Below are 14260 nucleotides of genomic sequence, written 5' to 3' on the forward strand. Positions count from 1 at the left end.
TAGTACCCTCCCCCAGCTGCTAATACAGGTGTGCCATAGTACCCTCCTCTAGCTAATAATACAGTTCATGATTTGTTTTTTTAGTGTGGACTTTGACATATGCAATCTGATTGGAGGATTGTCTCCCTGGAGATGGGAGTTTCGAAGAATGCCATTTTTCTGTTGTCAGTTCCATTCAAATCACTTTGGTTTTGATGCAGTTAAACATCTTCCATGAGTACAGCTTGACTGAGAACCTAGGAGTTACATGTTCTCAAGAGGGGCTTAGTTAATTAGAAAGGCTTCTGGGTAATGAAACTAGAGCAATGTTAATCTGTAAGAGTCCTACAGATTTGTCAAGTGAAGCCTTTAGCCTGCCATGGGGTCTGAGATAGCACGACAACTCTTGAAATGCAGGGGAGACGTGAGGAGGTCCTTTTTCTCGGTGCTAAAGCTATAGTGCTCTTCAGAACACTTTCAGAGTAGCAGCATTAGGCAAAACCACTTGCTCTTCTGATCCTCAGCCTGTAGCACCCATTGCAGTCACTCTGAGGTAGGAGGGAGTGTGGACGTGGTGTTAGGGACTTAGCCTCTGAACTAAGCAGGGGCCTGGGACCTGGAAAATGAGGTTTCAGTTCCGTTCTGCCTCTTGATACTTTAGTTGACCCCTCCAGCAAGTGGGCGAGCAAAGAGCATAATATTACCTTGAGTCTCTGCCATTAGGAGGCATGAGTAATAAAATTGTGAAACATCAGAAGATGTGGAAGGCTTTGTAATGGTAAGTGACAAGGTAGAACCCAGAATAACAAACTCGGAATGTAATTTACAGTCTTAATGATCTGTCAAAGGACTCGAGGGATTAATGAAGCTGTCGTGCAGTGTTCCACTTTATCTAATACAGCTTTGTGTCTCCTGTTCTATTGAAGTGCCTCTTTCCCCTTTGACCTTCCTTATTCAAGGTTCCTGGACATCAGTCAGTTTTTATGAATGAACCGAGACTGTCCGACTTCAAGCAGGTTCTGCTGCGGGAGGGGATTCAAGCGGAATTCGTAGGGGGCGTACTTGTCTGCAACAATCAAGTGGCGGTTCGCAGAGTAAGTTGAGTTTCAATAAGGGCTGGGTTGAGTGTGTGCTTCTGAAGCTTTATCGGAATCCTGCAGTCTTATAATTTCATAAAACCGAAAACCAGCCATTTGCATCCACAATGGCGGCTGTAAAGACTTCCGGCAGTGATTCAGATGAATGGCACATGGTTTTATAGTGAGTCTTTATCATTTGAATCCTCTGACGTTTATGTGTCTGTAAAAACCCATTACTACAATGTTTTACCTATATTCTGGAGTGAGGGCAACCCATTTCCTGACCAGTCATAAAGTGGTCCATGTTATAAATGTTGCTTGTTTCTGCATGTTGATGAATGGGAGATGTACTAAAGAACTTTTAAAACCCTTTTTCTAGACAGAAACTGGACGCATCGGGTTAGAAGGCTGCCTTTGTCAAGACTTCTATAGGATACGAGACCTTTTATATGAACAGTATGCCATTGTGTAAAGGACATGGTGTCAAGATGTGTCTGTTTGACCTTTCTCAGGAAGAAAGGATTCTCATCTGAGGCTAAACTTTTGCTGTCTTGTTTTGTAACATACAAAAAGAATCTGCCAGAAAACATGAGCATGTATTAGATTTTTGAAAAATATGAATCAATGGCCTGGGGTGTAGCTCAGTGGTAGAGCTCTTGCCTAGCATGTGCAAGGCCCTGGGTTTGATTCTCTCTACTGAATAAAGACAGAAAGAAAATGTAAATAGAACCATTTTGTAAATGCTCTTGCCTAGCTCTGAATGCTAGAGGCCCAGCGAAGAGACAGGCCCAGAGCTGAAGGGGATTGGTTCCCTCGTTCCAAGGGCTCATAACTTGAAGAAGAAAAAGGAGAAAACAAACAAACAAAAGAACAGTGCGACTTAGCAAACCAGTTCATGGCCTTACAGAAACTAGTGTGGATGCATTTGTGCAAACAGTTTCTTGTGTTTTCTGGAATAAGAAGGGAGAACTGTATAGAGAGAATATGCTATGGAAGATAACAGCAGCCTCGTGAGACATTTTTCTTAAGAAGGGGTGGTGTGCTACTGCTCCTTTGAGCCCCAATATGCAATGGCTCCATGTGGAGCCTCTACCCTCCACCTTCAGGGCAGCGAGAGGCAGTACAGTTAGTTTAGAAACAAACTTTTATTTCTCCCATTTCTTGTTAATTAAGATTTTGTTGTTATTCAAGTTGAATTTATAAGCTCATCATTTGAATAAATGTTATCTCAAAGAAAGCCTCTAAGCTGACTGTGGTACGTGCACTTCTTAACCCAGCACTTGGGAGGCTGGCGTAGGAAGACTGTGAATTAGAAGCTGGCCCAAGCTGCATGGTGAGAGCCTGTCTCAGCCTGCAAAAGGAATGTCTGGTGTGTTACCAGTTCTGCATATATTTTATTAAGAATCAGCTTAACTATCGGTCCAGTAACTGTATCTGAAACCATTCAATGCTCTGTGTTTTTAAAAAGCAAATGTTGAGCCTCACATTTTATAGGGTAACAGTGTGATTTAATTAAAGGGTGTAAATGTTTTCCTTTCCCAGCTTGTTTTCTAAGTTTATGTAAACAGTGGTTGGATTTTATGCTTATTACTATAAAAATAGTACTGAACCCGGGGAATTGCCACCCTTGATCCAGAACAAACGAATTCTGTTGGAGAATAAAAACTGAAAATATGTAACTCTGTTGACTTGAAGAGTGAACCATGCTGTCCTGTTGGAGTTTGTCGGTTTAGTTTTTAGAAGGCAGCTTAAACAAGGCGATCCTTGATGCCTCCGTAAGCATGTGAGCCCTCTTCACTACACTTAGAGAGAGGCTTCACTTTTGTTTAACTTTGGAACTGTGTATTTCAACCCAGTGACCCACTGTTGGTCTGTCACTGTTAGGCTCTCACTCAGCTTCACTGCTGACAGAACCTTCCGTTGTGGAAGACGGCACTGAAGCAAAGTTTGTAGCCTTTTGATCCTGAAAACCAGATGTACAAAATAGTGTCGCAGAGGTGAGTGTGAAGAGTGTGTTTTCCTTTTAGCAGTCATGAAACATTCCTCGTTCACTCCTGTTACTAGATAGAGGAAGCCCATAATTCTATTTCTATTCCAGGAGCAGGAAAGCTTCAGCTGTTACGTGCTATAAGCTTTGGATATACCTATTAATTACATGGTAATACCTACATCTAAAATTATTTCTCGCCTAACCTTTCTGCTGACCTATGAACAGGAATTAGATTTTAAGGTATTCCTTGAAGACTGGCTGTTGTACATGATGCCACTGGAGAGCAATACTACTGCCCGTGTCCCCGAATTCCTGAAATGGAGACCTTCACTCAAGCCTCAGCTACTTAAGAAAAACATGACTTTTAAAGACAACAGTAAGCTAAGTCATGAGAGCAGAGAGGTTCTCAGATGCAAGAATAAACACAGCATGTGAGACACCAGCCGATAACTGCAAATAGTTTTCTTTAAAGGAAATTGTATCTGGGCACGGTGGCCCGTACCTGTAATCTCACCAACTTCATTCAAACTTGGCTTAAGGCCAGTCTGGACCACATACGACCCTGAAAGGGGTTGGAGCGATAGCTCAGTGGAAGAGTACTTACCTAGCATGTGTGAGGCTCTGGATTTGACCCCCAGGTCTGAAGGTTGGGGGCTTGCTTATTGTATTTGTTGCAGTGTGGTTATACATGTCAGGCATCTTTGCAGTTATTCCTATATTTTTGTGACTCAGTAGGTGACCTGAGACAATGGAGAAGAAATAAGTTTGTAAGGTGGGTTATTACCTTTTTTTTGTGTGTCTGTGTGCAGTTTACATATCATAAAATAGTTACTCTTTTTAAGTATACAATTCACTGGTTTTGGTGAAATCTGCAACCACTTCTATGTAATTCCAGATTTTTTTTTTAATCATTCCCAAAAGAAACCCAGTAACCATTTGTACCCCATTTTCTCTTCTCCCTAGTTAATCGTCAATCTTTCTGTCTCTTCTGGACATTTCATAAAGAATCATGCAACAATGTGGCCTTTCTTGTCCTCTTTCATTTCAAGATTCATTCATGTAGACAATGTGTTAGCATAATTTTTGCTTGCTTCGGGACGTGGTCTTGCGTTGTATAGCTCAAGCTGGTTCAGACTCATAATCCTCTTGCCTCTGGCGTGCTGGGATTATAGGCGTACACTTTCATATCCATTTTGTAGTCCTGTGACACTCCTTTGTTTGGATGTCTGTTAGTCAGCTGATGTACACTGAATGGTTCCCAGTGGCCTTGGCTGCTATAAAGAATGTTGCTTTGAACATTCTTGTGTAAGACTTTTTTAAAAAAAAAAAAAAAAAAAAAAACGAACATTTGTATTGTACATTTTCCCGTATGTATGCTTGAGAATAGGATTGTCCGGCCGTGTGGTATCTTCGCTTAACCTTCTAAGGAACTACTGTTTTGTGTTCTGATTGGCATACGTGTAAGGAAAGGTTCCATTTGTTGCTGCATGTATTACTGACTCTCTTCTCTTCCCACCATCCTCAGCATGTGAGGAGGTGCTGCCTGGAGGCTTTGACTTATCTCTCGCTAATAAAGAAAAGATGCCGAGCACGCTGTGTTTCCTGTGCTTATTGAATGGATATTTTATATGTCTTTGGAGAAATGTTTCTTCAACTCCTTTGTCCGTTTGTAAACTATTCATCTTCTCCATTGTTAGTAAGCTTTGTATGTTTTCTAGATACTTCTATATGTGCGTGGTAAATATTTCTGTGGCTTGTCTTCACTTTGTTGTCACTTGAAACAAAATTTAGAATGGTGAAGTGCATTTCTTCTCTTTGGTCACCTGTGTTTTCGGTGTTTTTCTTAGAAAACATTTTCTTTTCCTGGGTGTTTTAGTGTATTTGGTAGTGGGGGCAGGTGGACGACTGCCGGAGGATGCATGTGGAGTCAGAGGACAGCTTGCAGGAATTGGCTCTCCTCTCACCATGTGGGACCCAGGGATCAAACTCAGGTTGTCAGGCTGGATGGCAAACACTTAACCTGCTAAGCCATCTTGCCCATTTTTAGAAAGCCTCATCCATATTGCAAAGATAGATATTTTTTTTTCTTAATAGCTTTTTTTTTTACCTCTTATAGGTAGGTTTTTTTTTTTAACCTATGTTGAATTGATTCATATTCTGAGGTAAGCATCTAATTTCACTTTTCTGCATGTAGATGTCCAGTGGTCCTGGCATTATTTGTTCAGTTTTCAGTCATTGTCTTGCCATTTTGAAAGTCAGCTCACCAGATCCAGGGTTACGTCTGCTCATCAGTTCTCTCTCATAGATCTCTGTATCTTCACGCCAGTTTGACACATCTGGATAACCTCATGTTTATAGGTTTTGAGATCAAGATGTTTGAATTCCCTGCTTCCTTTCCAGACTTTTTTCCTCTGTATGGAGTCCTTTGCATTCCCTCGTGAACCTTGGAATCGGTCCATCAAATTTTGTACAACACCCATTCTTAATAGGAAAGGGGGGCTATTGAAATGTGTTATCCCAAATATCACAGTGTAGTGCCTAAAAAGGACTACACAGAACGTGTCTAGTCCAACAGAGTTTAGTATTGGAATAGCGAAGATTAGTTTAAGAGGCACAAAACTGGCTAAAGGCAGGGTTGGAATTGGAGCCCAGCTGTGGAGTCTAGTTTCCAGAGTCAGACATGGCAGCCCACCCTTAGTTTCCTAAGTGTGTGGGAGGCTACAGCAGAAGTATCACCAATCAGAAATCATTCTTGGTTCCATAGCAAGCTTGCCTCTAAAAGAATCCAGTGTGTCACTTAAGTTCCTTAGTCTATTTGCTCTGGCTTAGGGATAATGTGTTCAGTTCATCTGTTTTAAGAATGGTACCTCATAGCCGGGTGGTGGCGGCGCACGCCTTTAATCCCAGCACTCGGGAGGCAGAGGCAGGCAGATTTCTGAGTTCGAGGCCAGCCTGGTCTACAGAGTGAGTTCCAGGACAGCCAGGGCTATACAGAGAAACCCTGTCTCAAAAAAAAAAAAAAAAAAAAAGAATGGTACCTCACAGGACTCCAGCATGAGGAGATGGCTGCAGTTGGCAGGTGGCTGTTAGCTCCCTGATATGTGGGTACTGGGAACAGAACCTAGGTCTTTTGCAATAGCAGCAGGGAGGGGCTCTTGGCCGCTAAGCTACCTCTCCTGCTTCCACCTCTCAAGGCCTGGAGTCACGGGCACATGCCACCACATTGGCCTTTCAGTGTGTATTTTTGAAAAACAAACAAACAAAGAAAGAAAACAAAACAACAACAAAAAAAAAACCAGGATGCTCCTAACAATGCATCACTTCTATTCAGAAAATGAAGACTGATAAAATTCTACCATTTTATCCACAAGCCCCATTCAGATGTTGCTATTTACTTGTTTACAGCCCTTTTCCCCCACTAAGCACAAATAAAAACATGCACATGAGCCATCTATTACTTTCTAGCTGCACAGCCTGGCGCGTGCTGCTGTTTCCGGGTTGGATTTGAGTTTCTGGGCGATCTCAGCACAGTAAGAGTTGCTCATATCAGGAACACTTTTCCAGCTCCTTGACACTGGACCAGGCACTTCCTGAAAGCCGCTGGGCAACATGTGCCCAGTTTTCCTATCCTGTAACCCGTGTTGGGCATCAGGATCTGGCCCTTGAATCTTCTCACACCCTGTTGTTAGTACCTCTGGGTTTCCACCAGTTGAGCCTAACTTTGGTGTATTGGTCTGACTTGTGCCAGATGAGCTTCTGGGTCCTCCTTTTGAGAGTCATGGACTTCACCAGAGGCTAGAAGGCAACCATGATGGCAACCACCTCACAGGCAGCCCCAAGGAAGAAGCTGCCATTTGTTCTTAAAGTGCTCTTTTATTAACTCCTCCCATGACCATGGTTACATACACGTTTAATTCTATTTTCCTTAGTCTCCCTCAACCAGAGCAGTTAGTTCCTTCCTTGATTTCTCTCTCAAGGACTGGACATTTTTGAAGAATGAGCATCATTATGGGGTTGTGGGGTGTTTTGTAGTAATTAGATCCAAAGAAGCCATCCTGTGATCTCTGCATTGTATCAGGAGGTACCCGGATCGGTTTTCCCCATTACTGGTCATGTTACTTTTGAACAACTGGGCATGCTATCTTCAAAGTTTTTATTTGTTTGGATTTTAGTTTTTAGAAATGGAATTTTTCTGTGTAGCCTGGGCTGCCCTGAAACTCACTTGATAAAGCACGCTGGCCTTGATTAGAGATCCACCTGCCCTGCCTCTGGAGTGCTGAGATTAAAGGCAAGCGGCACCACCATCTGGATGCTGTCTTCAAAGTTTTTATACTAAGAAGTTAATGACTGCCTCCCCAGCCATATGGCGTGTTGATATCCATAGTGAATGAACACTGCTTATTCTAGAGGAATTGGGTGCGGGGGCCAACTTTTAACTATGGTAATATTCTTTTTTCCCCCTCAAACTTTATACCCTAGTTTTAACATCCATTAATAATTCTTATTTGAGTCGCTAATTGCCAAATTTTAATTTTGTAACTCTACTATTGTGTTTACATTTGATTGGCATTCCATCCGTCAGGTGCTTTTTTTTTTTTTTTTTTTTTGAGACAAGGTTTCTCTGTGTAGTCCTGGCTATCCTGGAACTCACTCTGTAGACCAGGCTGGCCTCGAACTCAGAAATCCGCCTGCCTCTGCCTCCCAAGTGCTGGGATCAAAGGCGTGCGCCACCACTGCCCGGCTGTCAGGTGCTTTCATCACCCCGTTTATTTCCATCAGTAGGCAACACTGATTCCTGCATAATATCTGCAGGGCTCCTGAGTGCTTCCGGGCAAGCTCTAATGTCCCACACTCCTTGGAATACTTCCTTACATTTCTGGTGCTACACGGTGTCATCCTGAGTGCTCCCTAACCCAGTCATGAGAGCAACCATTTACCCCCCCAGAGTTCTGATTACCTCAGGAAGAGTGATGTTTAGAGTTGAGATAGGTGCTAAGCTGGGCTCCTTGCCACCTGTGTTGTCGCTGCAGCTTTGTCCTTTCAGTGGACAAACTTGAAAACGTATATATGCGTGCATACGTACCCACTTATCAGTACCTATTAAAACCCACAAGTTCTGAGTTCCAAGTTCCTTCCCAGAGCTTATTCTAGTCTTCCTAGTTCCTTAACATTTAAAATAGTCCCCCACAATCTTCCATATGGGCTGGCTCTGTGCTACAAGCCCCCATGCATTACTGCTTAAGGACCAGGTTTTATAATGTTTCCCAGCGCCCAGTGGAACCTACCAATGAGCCCCACAGGGGACATCCTCAAACTGGCACCTTTAGTTGAGATGGTAGTGTCAAAACTCAGTCCAGTTCACCCAGTGCTTGGACTGGTAAAATAACGCACTGGTTCTGACAGTTTCTACTCTGGCACTGTAGTCTTTAGACTCTTGGCTGTTTTGGTTTTTTTTGTTTGGTTTTTGTTTGGGGGTTTTTTGTTTGTTTGTTTTGCTTTTTAAGATTTAATTTATTGTATGTGAGTTTTGTTGTTGTTTTTTCAGTATGTGTATCTGTGCATCATGTGGGTGCCTGGTGGTGCCTACAGAGGTCAGAAGAGGATGGCAGATCCCCTGGAACCAGAGTTACAGATGGTTGTGAGCCCCCACTCCCAGGGGGTGCTGGGAATTAAACCTGGGTCATGTCTTCAGCCTCCCCCCCACCCCCCGTTTTGGCTGTTTGTTTAAACATTTTTGCCACAACTCTGCTCTGTCAGTAAGCTTTATATTTACTGCTTGGGCAAAGGTGAAGTAATTGGTATGCAGGGGCCTTCTGAGTGGAGGGACGGATGAAAAGAATGAACAGTACTGATCTCAGTCTACTTTCTAAGCTAGAAAACATTGCAGAAACCGTGCTTACAGAGCTGAAGTAACGTGCCAGCGTGCTTTTATAACTGTCCTTGCCAAGGAACTTTGACTGTCAGCTCGTTTGGATCATCCACCCCCTTAACGCTCAAGTTTTAGGAGTGTCAGGACCAAGTTCACTATATTGAGTGAGGAGATGTTCTTTTATTAAACAGTCATTTTTCAGTCTTAACAGTTTGGAGTGGGAGGAATAATATGCCCCTGGACAAATGCTTCCTTTGTAAGTCCAGTTACATAACCGATGCGGGCAACCTGTATAAATCGTTCCTAGGACTTGTTCTTACCTGTGGGGAAAATGGGTTTTCTGAACATGATTGTTTCCATTTTACAGACCTGACTTGCTTAATGGGAATAATTTTCTTTTTTTACAAAAGACAAACAAAAACCCAAGCCCCTAATCTATAGTACCTCTCACTGAGTATTTGTTTGTTCCATATGCTGTGCTAAGTACTTTACATGTAGTGCCTCAGTCTTCACAGTTGTGGGCAGTATAGAGAACTTACTGTATCCACTTACAGATGAGGAAATCTGTTATCGATTGCCCTCTAGTTCTTACACATGATAGCCATTACAGTATATGATGGTCTTTAAAAATAGTTTTTAAAATTGCGTTTATTTGTGTGTGTCACCAATATGGGGGTGGGGGTGGGATCAGAGGACAGTCTGAGGAGAGTTGCTTCTCTCCTACCATGTGGCTCCCAGGAACTGAACTCAAGCCTCTGAGACACCTTAATGCCCTCAAAGAGTGTGTATTAGTGTTTTGTCTTGTCTTGTCTTGTTTTGTTTTGTTTTGTTTGGGGCAGAGTCTCACTATATAGTCCTTGTTGGCCTGGTACTGGATAGGTAGACCAGGCTGGCCTCAGACCCAGAGGAGTGCTGGGATTAAAGGTGTGTGCCACCATGTCCAGCCCAGTGGATAGTTTTGAGATGCCATCAGAACTCTTCGGGTTTGAGTCACATTAAGGACCAAAGAACCTTACCAACACGATCATTGTCTCTAAGGATCAAGGCAGCAGGCCTGCCCGTCTTTCACAGTACTGCTAAAAAGAATGACTGGGTCAGCTAGTTTGCCCCCTTCCCTCCATGATGCCCTTTACTGTGCATCAATTCCATGGCCAATGTGATGCTCTCACTAAAGCTAGCTAGGGAGAGTTCTCCACGAGGATCTGAGTAGCTATTATCAGAAGGTAAAAGAACATGCTGTGATTCAAAGCAAATGTCTATTCCACAGGCACATGGTTTGAGAGTCAAGTCTCTAGGGGCCTCAAATGGCACCCACGGCTATCATTTTGTGGACTGGACCAGTGGCCTTCCTAACTCTTCAAGTCAGTGAGGATGAGTGCTATGAACCATCCAAAGCCCTCAGTATGTGCGGGGGTGGGGGGTGGGGTGGGAGGGGCATCTCAGCGCATGTTCGTGGTTAAACGCCGTGCCCACAGGCGTTGCCTCATGACTCTGCATTGTGACTCTAAGGCTGGGTGTCAGCTCCATTTTCAAATTTAAAAGAACTTGCTCTGAGGGGTCTAAATGGCTTTTCAAAGTCACACAGCTGATTACTGGTGAGCTGGAGCTTTTAACATGCCACTTTGCCTACAAAAAAAAAAAAAAAATGCACTCTTAACATTTATCCGATCAGCTTCTAGACAAGAACTCTCTAAAATAACTTCCAATTGTATTGCTCACAATGTCTTCTAAACAACAGGAGGATTTCTACCATGTGGCCTAATGTAGGTCTAACACATTTAATGTAGCAAGCTTTCTAGTTTGATCAAGGAGATAATGTATTCATTTTAAAGTTACTGAATATTCTCTCTACTGCTGGTTTTATGCCCTTTTCCATAGAATAAGAGAAAACAGCCTTCCATTGTTCAAAAATAAGAAAATCCACGGGCTGCATGAGAGTCTTAAAACATGTTTATCCAGGAATGCTTCTATGGGGTCTTTAAAAAGCCCCCTGGTGGTTTCTCATAAAATCTTTATGGATAAGCGAGAAAGATGTGCTGGTTTGGAGTCAATCAGTGGGCTTCAGATCCTCTCAGCACTGTTTCCAAAGACTGCTCATTGATGGGTCTGTGCTAATCTGAATTTGCAGGCACTGTCTTCATCTTCCCTCTCTTGACATTTTTATAAATCCTGGTTGAAGAGATTGATGACAAGTTAGGAAACTTGGCAAATGACCTGTCACTGGAAGAAATAGCCCTCGTGTGAGACACCTGAGTCTTGACAAATTTGGGCAATGGGCTCAATCTACGAAAATGAAATGTCCACCCGTCTTTCTAACCCAGCGGCACAAGTATATAACATAGAGTTAAAGGTTAGAATTTTAGATTTTTATAAAAGAAGCATTTTCTGAGACTAAATGTTGAATGTCAACATGGCTGCCAAAAAGGAAGGAAGGGAGGGAGGGAGGGAGGGAAGAAGGAAGGAAGGAAGGAAGGAAGGAAGGAAGGAAGGAAGGAGGAGGAAGGAGGGAGGGAGGGAGGGAGGAAGGAAGGAAGGAAGGAAGGAAGGAAGGAAGGAAGGAAGGGGGTTGTAGGGCTATATTGCTAACAGACCAATGGAGTCTAATTACTAGTGGATTTTATAATAAGGTTGGGCTGACCCTACTTTTACTGGTAGACTCCATTGAGAGCTCTTTCAGTAAACTTTACCCCTCTCAACCTTTTACTTTCACCTCAGATAAGTTGTAAAGACTCATTATTAAAAAAAAATAGGTATGAGAAACACGAGTAGAAATGTCCTATACTAGATACAGTATTTTTATCATTTTGGCCAATACCTAACTTTAAAAAAAAAATGAAATATTACTACACATATATGTATATGTTGTGCCCTTAATGGGGAATCTTCCTATATTTTTAACCAAATAGTTCATCAAATGTCTATATCATTATTTACTCATTTTCCCCCCTAATCACTGGATAAGGTTTCCAATTTTTTTTTCTCTATATTTATAACCAAATAGTTCATCAAATGTCTATATCATTATTTACTCATTTTCCCCCCTAATCACTGGATAAGGTTTCCAATGTTTTTTTCTCTGTAATTGGGAATACAGACATGCATCAAGTCAGGCAGCATGGTAAAATCTAATCCTAGTAAACAGTCTCAAATAGCTCAAGTACAGCTGGGTAAGAACATTAGTCACTGATGTAGGTACAGAAGGGAGGAGCTAGCATATTGAAAGATCCGGAAACCATAGGAACTAGAGATTGTCAGGTTAGATGTGCAGTAGGACTCATCTGGGAGAGACACCATCCTTCAACGATGCGAGCTAATGATCATCAGGCCTCTGAGAAGCTGGAGGTCAGGTAAGTTTCAGGGTCCTTTGTGTTGTGTAGTAGACCGGAGAAGATAAAAGTCTTCACCATTTAACAGCAAAATGAGAGGCCAGTAGATCAGTGATAAGAAACTTACCTTGCATGTGAAGGTCCTCAATTTGACCCCCAGCACCACATTAAAAAAAAAACCAAACTGGCCTGGGGAGTTGGATCACTTGCTGTGCAAGCAAGAAAACCCGAGTACAGATCCCCAAGACTTGTATAAAACAGATGTGGTAGTGCACATCTGTAATCCTGGAGCTCCTGCAGTGAAATGGGACCCACAGTCAGGAAACAAACAGGTCTAAGAGCCCCGAGTTGGCCTGCCACAGTGCTGGAGTGAGGGAAAGCAGAAAGGCAATTGTGAGGAGCAAGAGAACTAAGTCAGGGTGTGGGCAGAGACTTGGTCCCTCCTGAGAAATACATAGGGAGAGCTAGCTCCATCCTTAGAGCATCATCTGAGAAAACTCTGGAGTTTGGCAGCTCTGAGCCTGAGGCTGTGGATGGGTCAAATTCTAGAGCCACTTATTAGCCTTTTACTGCTCTTCAGAGCCCAAGAATGCTGGGTTCCCAGGGATGTTCTTGACAGCTGAATCCCTCCACCGGAATGATTAAAACGCAGAGGCCTTGAACGTACAAAGACAAATATTCTGTGTATATGAACCTGTGTTGGTATTGCTTCCTGTTTTTGATCGTCAAGGATGAAAACTATCATGTGAACAGACACAAAAATCTGGCATAGCTATTCTGATATCTGATCAAGAAAATTTCATGGGGCGGGAGAGTCTTGGCTCAGTGGCTTAAGTGCATTGCCCTTCCAGAGGACCTGGGTTCAAATCTCAAGATTTGACAAGTGGGATTATGTGGCATTCAAAAGTATCCGCATGCCAACGGATGATCACCAGGGAAGAGAGGCAGAGTAGAAAATGGGAGGGGAGATCTTTGCTAACTACGCATCAGACAGGGGATGGCTATCTGAAGTATATAAAGAATTACAAAACCAAAAAAGAAACAAAGCAATCACTAAATGACTTAATGAATTGTACATACAGGCCTCAAAAGAAGTTAAAAAAAAATTAAAAAGGGTCCCAGAGACTAAACCACCAACCAAGGAGCACGCACAGGCTGGACCTCCACTACCCATCCACCTGACCCACACATGGGTAGGGTCTGTGCAGCCTGACTCTCATGGGGATTCCACAACAACTGGAGGCAGGGCTGTCCCTGACTCTGCTTCCTGTCTGTGGATCCTGTTCTAACTGGGCTGCCTTGTTTGGCTTCAGTGGGAGAGGATATACCTAGTCCTTCAGAGACTTGGTGTGCTGGTGTAGGTTGGTACCTGGGGTGGGGGTGTGGGGGCTCCCCCTTCTCAGAGGACAGAGGTAGGGGATAAGGGAGTAAGAGTTGTGTGTGGGGTGGGTCTGGAGGAGAGGCAGGGGGTGCAATCAGGATGTAAAGGGAATAATTGAACAAATTAATGGAAAAGTTAAAAAGGCCAAAAAGTACATGAAAATTGTCCAATATTCTTAGTATGCCAGTTGTCTTGTTTCTGGGACAGAAACAAGGTTCATGGAGGCTCATGGCTCAAGGGCACAGTCCACCACAGCAGGGGAGTTTATCATAACTCACAGCTTTAGGGCATTGTCTATCATAGCAGGGAAGGCATGACGGCAAAAGCCTCGGTTTGCTGATCACATTACATCTGCAGTCAGGAAACCGAAGAGCAAATTGCTTGAGCGCAAATCATTCAGTTCTATCTGGGACCCTAGACCGTACGTAGAATAGGTGGGTTTTCCCACCTCAGTGAACATAACCTAGATAATTCCTACAGACACAGCCAAAGATTCATTTTCTATGCTGATTCTAAATAACATTAGGTAGACAATCGAGATCAATGGCTGCACTTAGTCATTAGGGAAATGCTAATTAAAACGACTTTGAGATGCCACATCACCTAATCAGAATGGCTGTTTTCAAGGAAAAGAAA

General features: G+C 43.0%; 1 protein-coding gene across 2 annotated transcripts in view; it reads left to right on the forward strand.

The window, feature by feature from the left end:
• Positions 1–4639, forward strand: part of Cpsf2 (cleavage and polyadenylation specific factor 2) — a 29844-nt gene extending 25205 nt beyond the window's left edge. For both annotated transcript variants that reach the window (XM_028777270.1, XM_028777271.1), the window contains exons 14-15: positions 939–1073; positions 1438–4639. In XM_028777270.1, coding sequence (XP_028633103.1) covers positions 939–1073; positions 1438–1530 — 228 coding nt within the window. In that variant the 3' untranslated portion in view covers positions 1531–4639. The remainder of the gene's footprint in view (positions 1–938; positions 1074–1437) is intronic.
• Positions 4640–14260: the final 9621 nt, after the last annotated feature.

Source organism: Grammomys surdaster, unplaced genomic scaffold (assembly GCF_004785775.1).
Source record: "Grammomys surdaster isolate TR1022 unplaced genomic scaffold, NIH_TR_1.0 279, whole genome shotgun sequence".
Lineage (NCBI taxonomy): Eukaryota > Metazoa > Chordata > Mammalia > Rodentia > Muridae > Grammomys > Grammomys surdaster.